The 14,184-nt window shown below is 35.4% G+C and overlaps 1 protein-coding gene across 1 annotated transcript in view; it reads left to right on the plus strand.

The window, feature by feature from the left end:
• BRIP1 (BRCA1 interacting DNA helicase 1) overlaps positions 1 to 14,184 on the plus strand; it is a 182,436-nt gene that overhangs the window by 115,528 nt on the left and 52,724 nt on the right. The window contains exons 15-16 of the mRNA XM_025996062.2: positions 10,671 to 10,830; positions 12,284 to 12,405. Coding sequence (XP_025851847.1) covers positions 10,671 to 10,830; positions 12,284 to 12,405 — 282 coding nt within the window. The remainder of the gene's footprint in view (positions 1 to 10,670; positions 10,831 to 12,283; positions 12,406 to 14,184) is intronic.

Consider the following 14,184-nt stretch of genomic DNA (forward strand, 5'->3'; position numbering starts at 1 on the left):
CTCTACCCTTATTTCTTCTTTCCTTCTGCTAGTTTTTGGTTTAATTTGCTATTTTCTAGTTTCTTAAGTTGTATAGTTAAGATTAATTTGAACTTTTCTTTTTAATTATGCATTTACAGCTATAAATATCTTTTGTAGTACTTTTTTTCACTGTATCTCATAAGTTTTAATATGTGTATATTTTTGTTTTCATGTGTCTGAAGATTTTTTTTTCTAATTTCTTTTGTGATTTCTAGTTTGATCTACTGGTTGTTTAAGACTGTATTATTCAGTCTCCACCTATGTGTGTATTTTTCAATTTTCCTTATGTTATTGATTTCTAGTTTCATTTCCTGATTGTCAGAAAAACTACTCAATCCCTTTAAAATTTATTATGACTTATATTGTGACCTAACCTATGGTCTACCATAGAGAATGTTCCATGTGTACTTGAGAAGACTGTATTTATTTTGTTGAGTGGGGTGTTATATGTGTGTGTGTGTGTGTGTGTGTATGTGTGTGTGTTGGGTCAGTTCGTTTATAGTGTTTTTCTTTTTTTCAAAAAGATTGATTGATTTTAGAGAGAGAGAAAGCATGCAGTGGGGGGTGGCAGAGGGAAAAGGAGAGCAAGAATTCCAAGCGGACTCCCCTCTGAGTACAGAGCCCAGTGTAGGGCTCTGACTCTCTAGCCTGGGAGCATGACCTGAACCGAACTTAGGAATCAGATCCTTAACCAACCTAAGTGCTCTCACAGTGTTTCTCAAATCCTTTTTTTCCTATTGAACTTCTGTATGGTTGTTTTGTTCATTATTGAAATTGGAGTATTAAAACTTACTATTATTGTAGAACTGTTTATTTTTCTATTTTATTCTGTTTTTCTTTCATGTGTTTTAGAGCTCTGGTCTTAGGCGTTTATGTGTTTATAATCACATCTTCATGAGTTGGCACTTTTCTCAATGTATTATATCTTGGTCTCTAACAATTCTTCACCAAGAATTCATTTTTTTTTTTTGTTTTGTGTTGCTGTCTAGCATTTTTATTTCAACTTGAAAGATTCTCTTTAACACTTCTTATGAAGCAGGTCTAGGGGAACCAAACTTCCTCAGTTTTTCTTATTCTTAGGGAAATCTTTATCTCGCCTTCATTTTTTTACTGAATATTATGGTTTTGGCTGGTAGTTTTTTTCTTTTAGCACTTCATGTATATCATTTTAGCACCTGCAAGATTTCTGCTGAGAAATTCACTCAGATTTATGGGGGTTCTGCTTTGCTTTTGCTTTCAAAAATCTTTTTTTTTAAAGAGTTTATTTATTCATTAGAGACATAAGCAGAGGGATAAGCAGGCTCCCTGTGGGGAACCTGATGCAGGACTTGATCCTAGGACCCTGGGATCATGACCTGAGCCAAAGGCAGACACTCAATTCCTCAGCCACCCAGGTGCCACTGTCTCTGACTTTTGACACATTTATTAATAATGTATCTCAATGTGATCTTCTTTGATTTCATCCTTTTTGCTGTTTGGCTTCTTGAAGCTGGATGTCTGTTTTCTACCCCTACTCCTGATTTGGAAAGTTTTTGCCTTCTCACTTTTTTCTCCTTCTGAGAGTCTCATATGTATATACTTGTGTACTTGATGGTATCCTATAAGTACTCTCTGCTTTATTCACTCTTTTTCATTCTTTTTCCTTTTTACTTCTCTGGATAATTTTTAATGACCTGTCTTGAAGTTCATGGATTCTTTATCTTGATCAGGTCTGCTGTTGAAACTTTTCAGTGAATTTTTCAGTTCAGTTATTGTTTTCTTCAGCTCCAAAATTTCTGTTTGGTTCTCTTTTATATTTTCTATCTCTTTTCAAATTCTTCTGTGTATCACTTTCCTGAGCTCGCTGAATATCTTTGTGATGGTTATTTTGAATTCTTTGGCAGGTAATTCATGTACCATTTTTTAAAAAAAATATTTATTTATTTGAGAAAGAAAGTGAGAGAGAGCATAGGGGGAGAGTGAGAAGGAGAAGCAGATGCCCCCCCCCCGGAGCAGAGAGCCTGATTCAGCGCTTGATCCCAGGACCCTGTGGTCATGATCTGAGCTGAAGGCAGACGTTTAGCCAGCTGAGCCATCCAAGTGCCCCTCTTCCATTTCTTTATAGTTGGTTCCTGGAGTTTATTTTGTTCCTTTTTACCTACTCATATTTAAAAAACTGTCTCTTACGGACTGGCTTTGTCCCGCAGATTCTGGGGACCTCCAACCGTTTCCTGTGAATGTATCTTCTCTAGACTCATGTGTAAATTCCTAATTAGAGGGATTTTTCCTCTTTTTTTTTTTTTTTTTTTTTTTAAGAGCTCATAATCACTTGCTCCCTCTGAGTTTTGTCTGTGGTACTACAGTTCTCTGGAGTGCTATAAGCTATCCAGCTCTCTTTTGTTTTCAGCAGCCCCCAGGCCTTTAGAGTATGTCAGGTCCCATTAACGCTCTGAGTCAGGCAAGACAGAAACCAGTCCCTTAGAGCAGTGCCAACTGGAATGTTGTACAACATAGTCCATTATTCTCTTCTCCCCATCCAGGGTAGAGACTACCAAACTATACTGGTTTGTCTGCTATACTGTGAGTCCTCTGCAGTGGCACCAAGCTACCTAGCTGTCTTTTGTTCTCAGTGGCCCCCTGGCATCTAGGGTATGCTGGCTCTTGTCAGTGCTCTGAGACAAGTGACACAGAAACCACCAGTCCTCCAGTCAGCTTCCTGAAAAAGTGCAACATTGAATATACAGTTCAACAGTTTCCATTCCCTGGAGAAATTGGGAATTGGAGGTTTTCTCCCCCTAATTAAGACCTGAGCCAGGGTGAGAGACGATGGTTAGTGAATGTATTCTAGTCTAAACTTTAGCCTTTGTGCTCAGCGGCCCCCATCTCAGGACTATTTCCTGTCAGTACTTAGATTTAGGCAAGACAGAAACCAGTCCCCCGGGTAGCTCCCCTAATAGTCAGTACATTGAATGTATGTTTCAGTCTTCCCTGTCCCTCCTCAGGGAAAAGCCAGGAATTGGAAGTTTTCCCTGAGTCACACCATGCTGAGCGGAGGAGGGGGGACTAAGGCAAATGGTGCCACGAATTTTCCCCTTCTATGCAGCTGGTTTCATACTCTTCTAGGGGCAAGAGCCTCTTAACTATTTTCCAGATTTCTCACAAAAGTAATTGGTCCATGTATTGTTGTTGAATCAATGTTTCCATGAGGGCAAGGAGGGTTTGTTGATGCACACTTACTGAATTTTTGAAATGGAGATGTGAGCAGATGGTGTGGTAAAATTTGTGTTTTGAAAATATTCTCTGGCTAAAATGTAAAGACCTAAGAGTGATAAAAAAGAAGCAGGAAATCCAGTTAAAAGATTATTGGAGTAGTTTTTCAAGAGATTTAATGGCTTGGACTGGGGTGGTGGCTTTGGATATAGAGAGATAGAAGACAAAAATTAAGAAGGTTGGTAATGGGTTATACATGGAGAATGAAGGGAAGAGGGAATTGTTAAGGATGACTCAGTGTTCTAGCAAAGGCAGCTCAGTGAATGGTGATATCCTTTATTGAAATAACAAACACTGAAATGTTATAAATTTAGTCTCATATGAAACATTTCCAGTGTCTCATATGAGACATTTCAGGTACCTTTGAGATACCTAACTGGTGAATTTGACCACACTTATGAATATAGCACATAAAGGAGCAACTGGGGCTGTAGATACAAATTTTGGAGCTTCAGGCCATATTTATTCTGCATCTTTAGGAATATAATATTCTCTCACTAGAATGTAAGTGCCATGAAGGTAGGTTATCTTTTCTGTGGTGTTCCCTGCTTTATCCTTAGATGTTTGATGTTTCTGGCACATTGTACAAGCTAAATATGTTTATTGTTGTTGTTTCTTTTCTTATCTTCACCCTCCATCCCCACTGCCCTGGTATTACTAAAAACATTCAAAAGAAATCCATCTTACTCCATTTTCACAATCATGATGTAATATATTTCATACTTACATAAGAGTAAATACATAAGAGCACATGTAATATATATATGTGAGTTATGGAATATATTAGTAAAATGAAAACATCAAAACTGTCATTTAAGAACTAAATATTACTTTTAAAGCTATGTGGATGCTTCTTGTCAATCCCATCCATTTACCTATTCCCATAGTGTTAATCATTGTCCTGAAGTTTGTGATTACCGTTCTTTTTTTTTTTTATTTTATTTATTTATTCATGACAGACACACACACAGAGAGAGAGAGAGAGAGAGAGAGGCAGAGACACAGGCAGAGGGAGAAGCAGGCTCCATACAGGGAGCCTGACGTGGGACTCGATCCCAGGTCTCCAGGATCACACCCCAGGCTGAAGACGGCGCTAAACCGCTGGGCCACTGGGGCTGCCCTGCTGTTTATTTTTTAAAAGTGGCTTTACCACATAGATACATATTCCCTAATAAATATATACTTCTAAACAATGTTTCTTAATTTTGTTTTTTTTTTAATTTTTTAAAAATGGCAGGATATTATATATAATTTTCTGCCACATGCTTTTTTCCCTAATCCATGGTAGAAGTGCCAATTATTTTTATTGCTTATTATAATACATTGTATGACCATGAGATAGTTTACATATTACTGTTAGTAAATATTTCTGGTTATTTCTAATATTTTTGTTTTTATGTTCTGCTGTTAAAGTAATGTTGCTATTGACATTTTTATAGAAATTGAGAAGCTGATTTTAAAATTTATATGGAAAAGACTTAGCATAGCCAAGATGTTTTTAAGTAATTTTTTTTCCATTTTATTTCCCTCTTTTTTTTTTTTTAAGATTTTATTTGTTTGGGAGAGAGAGAGAGCACAAGCAGGGAGGAGAGGGAGTAAAGCGAGCTCCCCCTTGAGTAGAGAGCCCAAAACAAGGCTTGATACCAGGGCTCAGGATCATGATCTGAACTAAAGGCAGATGCTTAACTGACTGAGCCACCCAGGTGCCACATTTTGTTTCCCTCTTGAAACCTAGAAATTGTTCCCCAAAAAAATGGAAAATTTTTTATTTCTATGTAGATAAATTATTTTTAGTATAGAAGGCCTTTCTGTTAATATGCATTTCCAGTGAATCTGTATAATTCCAGATTTTAAAAAATTGATATATTCTTTGTGACTTAACACACATAGTTTCATGTTTGAAAAAATCCTCTATTTTCAGGCAGCATCAGCATCAAGTTCTCTATGAGAACAAGGTTGATGATTCTTTTTTTCCTCTTTTCTTTCTTTCTTTCTTTCTTTCTTTCTTTCTTTCTTTCTTTCTTAGAGAGAGAGAAAGAGAGAGAGAGCTCAATGGAAGGGCAGTTGGAGGAGGAGAGAAAATCTTGAGCTGGGGCTTCATCCCATGACCTGGAGCACCTATCCTGAGCCAAAATCAAGAGTCAAGACATTTAACTGACTGAGCCACCCAGTTACCCTAGAGCAAGGTTGATGATTCTTACAAACTTCAGTCTTCTGTATCCTTACTAATTTTGTCTGACTCAACTGTAGATAGAGATAAGATATATAAGAGAGAAGTACATCAAAATCCTCTATAGTATTTAGGGAATTGATAAGTTTATCCTTATATTTCTTGTCAGCTTTTCTTTTATATATCTTGAAACTGTGTTTAAAGTGCGTAAAGATTCATGACTGTTACCTTTTCACATCTTTTTAGTGGATGCACTTTTTAAGTATATGGAATATATATCTGTTTCTTATGAAACTTTTTGCTTTGAAGTCCATTTTTTATGACTGTGTTATACCTGATTTCTTTTGGTATATGCCTTGCATTTCTTTTTCCATATATTCATTTTAAGATTTCTGTATGGCGTAATTTTAAGTGTTTCTATTGGTCAACATATAGGTGATTTTTTCTTTTTCGCTCCACCTCTTCCTTCCCTGCCTACCTCTCTTCCTTTTTTCCAAACAATATGAGTGTCTCAGTCTTAATAAATGAGTTAAATTAATTTGTGTTTGCTTTAATTCTGGGCATATTTGGACTTATTTTCTACTTATTTTCTCATTTTTCCCCATAGTTGTTTGGAAGTTCTGTATCCCATTTATCATTTTCTCAATATAACATCTTTATTGTGATACAATTTGCGTATAGCTCACTCATTTAAAATATAAGTTCATTGGTTTTTATTCAATTCACAAAGTTCTGCAACTATATTTGAACATTTTTATCACTCCATACACATTAGTAATCACTCCCCATTTTCCCCCAGACTTTTTCCCTTCCCCAGCCCTAGACAACTTATAATTTACTTTATGTCTCTATGCATTAGCCTGTTCTGGGACTTAATATAAATGGAATTATACAATATGTGATCTTTCGTGTCGGACTAATCCCCTGCACAGTCAGAACTCTAACTTTTGGCTCCCTCAAAACTTAACTACTAATAACCTACTGTTTGCCAGAAGCCTTATTGTTATCAATGTTATCACAAACAGTTGATTAACACGTTTTATATGTTATATGTATTTTATACTATATACTTTTTTTAAATTTATTTTTTATTGGTGTTCAATTTGCCAACATATAGAATAACACCCAGTGCTCATCCCATCAAGTGCCCCCTTCAGTGCCCATCACCCAGTCACCCCCACCCCCCACCCACCTCCCTTTCTACCACCCCTTGTTCATTTCCCAGAGTTAGGAGTCTCTCATGTTCTGTCTCCCTTTCTGATATTTATACTATAGACTTAACAATAAGCTAGAGAAAATCATAAGGAGGAGAAAGTGCATACGTGGCATTGTACTGTATTAAAATCTGTTTATAAGTGGACTCACACAGTTAAAACCTGTGTTGCTCAAGGGTCAACTGTATATTGTTTTCAAGGTTCATCCATGTTATAACATGTGTCAGTACTTCATTTTTATGGCTGAATAATATTCCACTGCACAAATATACCATGTTTTATTTATCTATTAATCAATTGGAAAATATTTGGGTTGTTTCTACTTAGGGATATTATGAATAATGCTGCTATGAACATCTATGCACAAGTTTTTGTTTAGACATGTTTTCATTTCTCTTGGGTATTTAATTATGAGTGTAATTGCTGGGCCATGTGGTAGCTCTATGTTTAACCTTTTGAAGAACTGCCTGACTTCTTTCCAAGGCACCTGCACCATTTTATATTTTCACTGCAGTGTATGAGAGTTCCAATTCTCCATATTCTTGCCAACATTTATTAAAAATAGATAAAAATGAAGAGCAAATTATCTTCTCTCCCCCCCCCCCATTTCTGACTAAGAGCTCTTCTAGTTATGATCTATTATTTGTCTCTTATCTGCCTCAGCTTCGCTTGAGTTGCCTAAAATATTTCTCAGGAATTGCTTTATATGGTATGGCAGGGGCACCTGGGTGGCTCAGTTGGTTAAGCAGCCAACTCTTGATTTCAGCTTAGGTCTTGGTTTTGGGATCATGAGTTTAAGCCCTGTGTAGGACTCCACACTGGCATGGAACCAACTTATAAGTGAATGAATGAATGAATGAATACATGCATGCTATGGTATGTAATGGCAATTTGAAAGGGCAGATAGGTGTTAAACTGCATACAGTTTTTCTGGAAAAAATAGTTTAATAACTTCTTAGCTATGATTGGATAACTAAAATGATTCTTTTCAATTAGGGCAAATTTGAATCATTTCTATTTAGGGAAAAAATTTTGTCCTAGTTATAAAATTTATATCAACAGTAAAGTTTTTCAGCTCTAATGCCAAGCTAGGAAAAAAATAGCCTGTCTTTGAGTGTCCCACCTTCTCCTTTTTGTTCTATTCTCTGGATTATAATCTTATATATAAATATTACATACTAATGATTCAGTTTTTAAATTTTAATAGAATTAAAGATCTTTACAGCTAAAAGTTCATTCAGATAGATCAACAAACTTTAACAGCCTTACTTTGTAGATAATTTTTTTAAAGACCTAGTAATATATGACAGTTTGTTTTATATTTGCCATAAAAGTTCCCTGAAGTGAGTGACATACTGCACATTGTACTTTTAATTGTAATATTTATGATTTATTTACAAATTTGTGGCTATTTTCATTGTCCATAAAATTCTTAAGTTCTTAGAATCCAAAAAGTCAATAGATAGGCTGTTTTTTCTTCATTCATTATAACAAATTTTGGAATTTTACACATAAACCTGCTTTGAAATTTTTTAAACTTTTAGATGTTTTCTAAGTCATATATAACTCTTTGATATTCTGAATTCTTTTCTATATAATGGGAGTTTCTTTGGGGCTAAATGTATATTGAACCAATTTCTTTGTTATTTCTCAAACTTGCCTTGTTAAATAGATATTATGGGATATATTTTGGAATTACCAACTTAATGATTTTCCTCAAGTAAAGTGAGAGGTGTTCCTCCAGATTTTAAATGTTAAAAACCTATTGTTCTGACAATTATTATCTCACGATCAAGGAATCATATATGAACTGCTATCTATGTTTTCAGATGACAGAAAACAGTGTATCATTGGATTAAATTCCATTAAGTATTAACAATCTTACAAATTCACAACACATTTTACATTGTTTAAATCCTAAGGATATTTATACCCTCTTCTAAACTGGTTATTCAGTAGAGAAATTTAAAGACATTAATATATTATTCTGAACATTATCAACTTTATAGTAGTCTTATCTTTTCAATTGAAGACTCAGTTTGACTCTCCCTTATACACCATAGCTCTGAATACTGTTACAAGGTTTTCAAACTTCCTAACACTGATGAGAGACTAATTAATAATAGTGCATATTAAAAAGCAAATTTTAATAGCCAACCTTTGAGGCACTCAAGTCAGTAATCTAAAAACGACTTTTAGATTAATGATTACCCTACATGTTTTTTTTTCCTAATAACATGATAATAAAGAGAATTTTTCTTTTTATTAGGCTACCTTGATCGCTGTATAACATACAATGAGATGTGTTACAAATTAGTGATTTTTTTTTAGTGTTTTGGCTGCTGTAACAAAATACCACAGACTTGGTAGTTTATAAACAACAAAAATTTATTTCTCACACTACTGGAGGCTGGAAGTCCCAAGATCAGGTTGGATGACGGCCTTCTTCCTGATTAGTAGCCAGGGTCTTTTGGCTGTGTCTCATATGGTAGAGGGAGCAAGATAGCTCTGTGGGATCCCTTTCATAAGAGCGCTCATCTCATTCGTGAAAGCTCTAAACTCATGACCTAATCACTTCCCAAAGGGCACATTTCATAGTACCATCATCTTTGGGGATTAGGAGTTCAACATGTGAATTTTGAGAAGACATAAATATTTACACCATAGGAGTGATAAAAATTTTGTCTTATGATCTTATTAAATTTATTTCTGAAAATAGATAAGGGTGATGGGGCATCTGGGTGGCTCACTTGGTTAAGTGTTGGAATCTTGATTTCAGCTCAGGTCATGATCTCAGTTTCCTGGGATCAGCCTGTCCAGCTCAGCTGGGATTCTGCTGCTTTCTCTCCCACTCTGTCTGCCCAACCCTACCCACACACGTGTGCATCCTCTCTCTCTCTCTCAAATAAACAAATAGAAATCTTTATAAAAAAATCAAATAGATAAGGGTGAAATTCTGAGGAAATAAACCATCTTATAAAAATTAGTTTCTGTTTTCTAGAGAATTTGGGGTAACGTCCTCTTGCTTACCTACATTATAATAGCTGGTCCACATTGTATAGAACTCTTTGCATAGAACAAGTAGGTAAAACAGGTACATTTAAATCATAATAATCTCTAGTACTGGCTTTTGTCATTTCATTTCAGCTCTTAAGAGTTTATTGTTAACTTCTACTTTCTTTGCATTTACTATTTGATTTTCTAGCTTCTTAAAAAGAATACTTCAGGGGATCCCTGGGTGGCTCAGCGGTTTAGCGCCTGCCTTTCGCCCAGGGCGCGATCCTGGAGTCTCCGGATCGAGTCCCAAGTCGGGCTCCCAGCATGGAGCCTGCTTCTCCCTCCTCCTGTGTCTCTGCCTCTCTCTCTCTCTCTCTCTCTGTGTGTGTGTGTGTGTCTCATGGATAAATAAATAAAAACCTTAAAAAAAAAAAAAGAATCTTCAATAAAAAATCTTTAGTTGGGGCTCCTGGGTGCCTCAGTCAATTAAGGGTCTGACTCTTGATCTCAGCTCAGGTCTTGATCTCAGGCTTGTGAGTTCAAGTTCTGCATTGGGCTCCAGGCTGGGCATGGAGCCTACTTAAAAAAAAAAAAAAAAAGGTAAAGAACCTTTAGGTAAGAATATTAAGGAATTTCACTTAAGGTTTAAAGAGATAACTTGAAATTTATCAACTTTGACAGAAGTCATTTTTTTTTCTGCTTTTGAAACCCCAAGATAGCAATCATAGTAGCAGCAGCAGCAGTAGTAATAGATATGGTAACAGCAGCAGTAGCAGTAAACTTTTATGCTTCTCTTATTATGTGCTAGGCATCATTCAGAGTCATCTAAATCAGTTAATGAATTTAATCCAATAAGAATTCTATGATACACTCTTGTTTTTCTCATTTTATAGATGAGAAAAGTAAAATGCTGAGAGATTAATTTGCTTGCCATAGTTATATTCTTTCAACAAACCACAGTAAGTTTGTTTATTTGGACACACACAAAAAAAGTTGATTTTTTTCTTTCTCCTTTTCAGTTACTAGAAAAGTTAAAAGAACGTTGGCTCTACACTGGTTTATGGCATAATCTAGAATTGGTGAAGACAGTCATTGTAGAACCACAAGGAGGAGAAAAAACTGATTTTGATGAATTACTGCAAGTGTACTATGATGCAATCAAGTACAAAGGAGAGAAAGGTAATTGGAAATTATCAGCTGGTCAATGAAAAAATATTTTTTATCATAAGGTAAGAAGTTGATTCTGTCAGAATTCTGTTTATGAATCTTTTCAAATGAATTGCACATAAGAGAAAAATAATACTTTAAAATCTGTGTGAAAAGAAAATAAATTGAAGAAACTCTTTTATTTGGAGTTGTTCTATGAATATTTTCATTTGGCCAGTTCAGCTGGCTGAGTTCAACTTTAAGAAACAGATATGTAGGGCAGCCCGGGTGGCTCAGCAGTTTAGCGCCGCCTTCAGCCCAGGGCGTGGCCCCGGAGACCCCAGATCGAGTCCCGCATCGGGCTCCCTGCGTGGAGCCTGCTTCTCCCTCTGCCTGTGTCTCTGCCTCTGTGTGTGTGTGTGTGTGTCTTTCATGAATAAATAAATAAAAAATCTTTAAATATATATATATATATATATATATATATATATATATATATATATACACACACACACACACACACACACTCATACATATATTCAGATCAGGAAGACAGTATAGTCTTTCTTATACTACCTAAAATGTCTTATGAAAGAGGGTGGATGGAGTATGCATAAATATCTTCCTTACTAGCCAGACAAACCCTAAATTTTGATGCAAATAATGTACTTTATGTTTACATTTTATTACATAAGGTAAATTTGAGTTTTCAAAACAGAACTGAAGTCTCAATTTCAAATTTAGAGAATGTCTGTAAAAAGTTTGCTAGGAAGAGCTAATAGTAATAACTTATGAACAGTGTACCATCTTAAAAATTCTATAACATAACATAATTGTCAATATTGTCAGTATAATAAGATTATAGACAGAGTGTTCTGTGTGTGTTTTAAATGCTTTCCAATATAATATTGATTCAATATGATATGTAGTACAAACTAAAGGTTTTTTTTTTCTTTCTTAAAGAATTTATTTATTCGAGAGAGAGAGAGAGAGAGAGAGAGGCAGAGACACAAGCAGGCTCTATGCAGGGAGCCCAATGTGGGGCTCTATCCTGTTTCCAGGATCATCCCCTGGGCTGAAGGCGGCGCTAAACTGCTGAGCCACCCGGGCTGCCCAAACTAGAGTTGTTTAAATCATTCTGAGAACTTTATATTCTGGTGGTAAAAGTAATGATTGCAATTTTACCTTTTTAAAGATAAAACAGTTGGTGCACAATTGCTCAGTTCATCTATAAGTTAATGGTACTCCAATATGGCTTTTCTTTGTAAGTTATTTGGGAGATACACAGTTTGTAAATTCGTTTAGTACCATATTGCACAGAAATGTAGTATTGTTTCCCTTTTAAAACTTTATGTCATCATAGTTTTTTATTTTGATTATGTTAAATTTGCTATTACTTAACTAGATCTTTTCAAAATGACAGGAATAAGCAGTTTCAGGGAATTTTGAGTGTGCTTTTTAAAATCTTTATTTTTTGTTGCTTAAGATGGAGCCCTCTTGGTAGCAGTTTGTCGTGGGAAAGTGAGTGAGGGTCTGGATTTCTCAGATGACAATGCCCGTGCTGTCATAACAATAGGAATTCCTTTTCCAAATGTGAAAGATCTACAGGTAGGCCATCAAAGCCTTAAGTTTTGTTTATCAAATAAGTTGTTAATTTTTTAAGTTTTTATTTAAATTCCAGTTAATTAAGATACAGTGCAATATTATTTTCAGCTACTGAAGTTGTTGATCTTTATGTAAAGTTAATAATACAGTTTTCTTGTATCCTCGGATATTTTAATGCTTTGGTGACTCAGAATGAGTGAGAAAGATTTGGTAGATATTTGTGTTCTATCAACCTCTAAGCCCAGACTTACAAGGTCCCTCAGAGAATTCTAGAATTCTAGGGTTCTTTCTTTATTTCCCTTCTCTCAATACCATACCCTCCCCTGGTGATTTCAGTGAGTTTAGCTGCTCTAAAATCTGATCTCTTGCACCTCAGCTCAGCAGGACCACCATACTCTGCTTGTACTTCAGTGTTCTGGGTACTATTTGTCAGGAAATTATATGGTAGGAAGAGAGCTGAGAATCATGGGGTTCACCTGATGGGTTCCCTTTATCTCCAAAATTATGGTCCTATGCTGCCTGATATCTTCTCCCTGAAAGTAGTTGCTTTATCTATTTTATCCAGTTTTACAGTACTTGTAGCGGGAAGGATATTCCCAAACCAGATATTCTATCTAGGCTAAAAACAAGAACTTTGCTTTATCATCACTGATTGTTTACTAAACAGTATATTTGAAAAATTATCTGTAGCAATAATTTGAAGCCTACGGTGATGTTATTTTCCATCAGGAAGGATTTTCTTTTACTTGCTACTGGGATTTGAAGGTGCTAGCAATCTGAGACCAAGAGTTCAGGGTTTCTGGCCATTAAGCTGACTTAAATGAGTATAATTTATATCTCTTTTCCTAGGATATAATCTGTTAGGGTCTCATACCAAAGCAAGTATTCTTTCCCTAGGCAGTTACCTTATTTATTGTTAATACTTTAATAGACACTGTGAATTATATATTAAATGTAATAAACAGTATTTCAGTGGTTAGCTCCTACTCTTCCCTAAGCTCTAGATCTCTTCAAAATTTCTGAAAGTCCTCAGGAGGTATCTAATTCTTTCAGCCTGCACTAACTTTGGTGGTTTCCATTATCTCTCTTCATTCAGCTGCTAGGCCCCTATTGAGTGTGCTAATGACCATGCCCAAGGCTCCCCTTTCTAATATAGTTAATGGTGCCTCTCACTACAGCTACTGATGAAATAGTTGACATCTACTCAAGAAAACTGTTCTGTTCACTATCAACAGCTTTAGTTGCCACATTCCACTGAAGCTGAGGGGTGCTGATGGTTCTGCTATTGGCAGTATTACTGTCTCTCTTTAGTGTCTTATCATTTTACCTTGGCCCTATATCATTGTACTAATGCTCCTTTGTATCATACATTCTCCCAATGTCTTTTTTTTTTCCTTAAAACTAGCTCTTTCAATTTTTGTTTATATCTTGTCTTTTTCTTGGACCTATACATAAGCCCTTGAGGACCACACAAGAAAATAACTCTTTGGCTAACACTATGTTGTAGTAAATATTATACTCACTAAATAGCAAGGCCCGAAGATTCATTCACATCAAACTCATAATAATGATTATGATATCTGAGAAGAGAAAGGAATGAAACTAAGGGTGGTTATCAAATGGGACTTTAACTTTTTCTATAATACTTGTTTTAGTAGAAAACAAATTTTAAGAAAATGTGGTAAGAATAAAGATGTTTATTATGTCATTCTTCAAAAAAATATTTAAATAAAATGTTAACTTGTGAAGAAAAAAATTACATTTACCTTCTGGTTTCTCTAC

This window comes from Vulpes vulpes, chromosome 2 (genome assembly GCF_048418805.1).
Source record: "Vulpes vulpes isolate BD-2025 chromosome 2, VulVul3, whole genome shotgun sequence".
NCBI lineage: Eukaryota > Metazoa > Chordata > Mammalia > Carnivora > Canidae > Vulpes > Vulpes vulpes.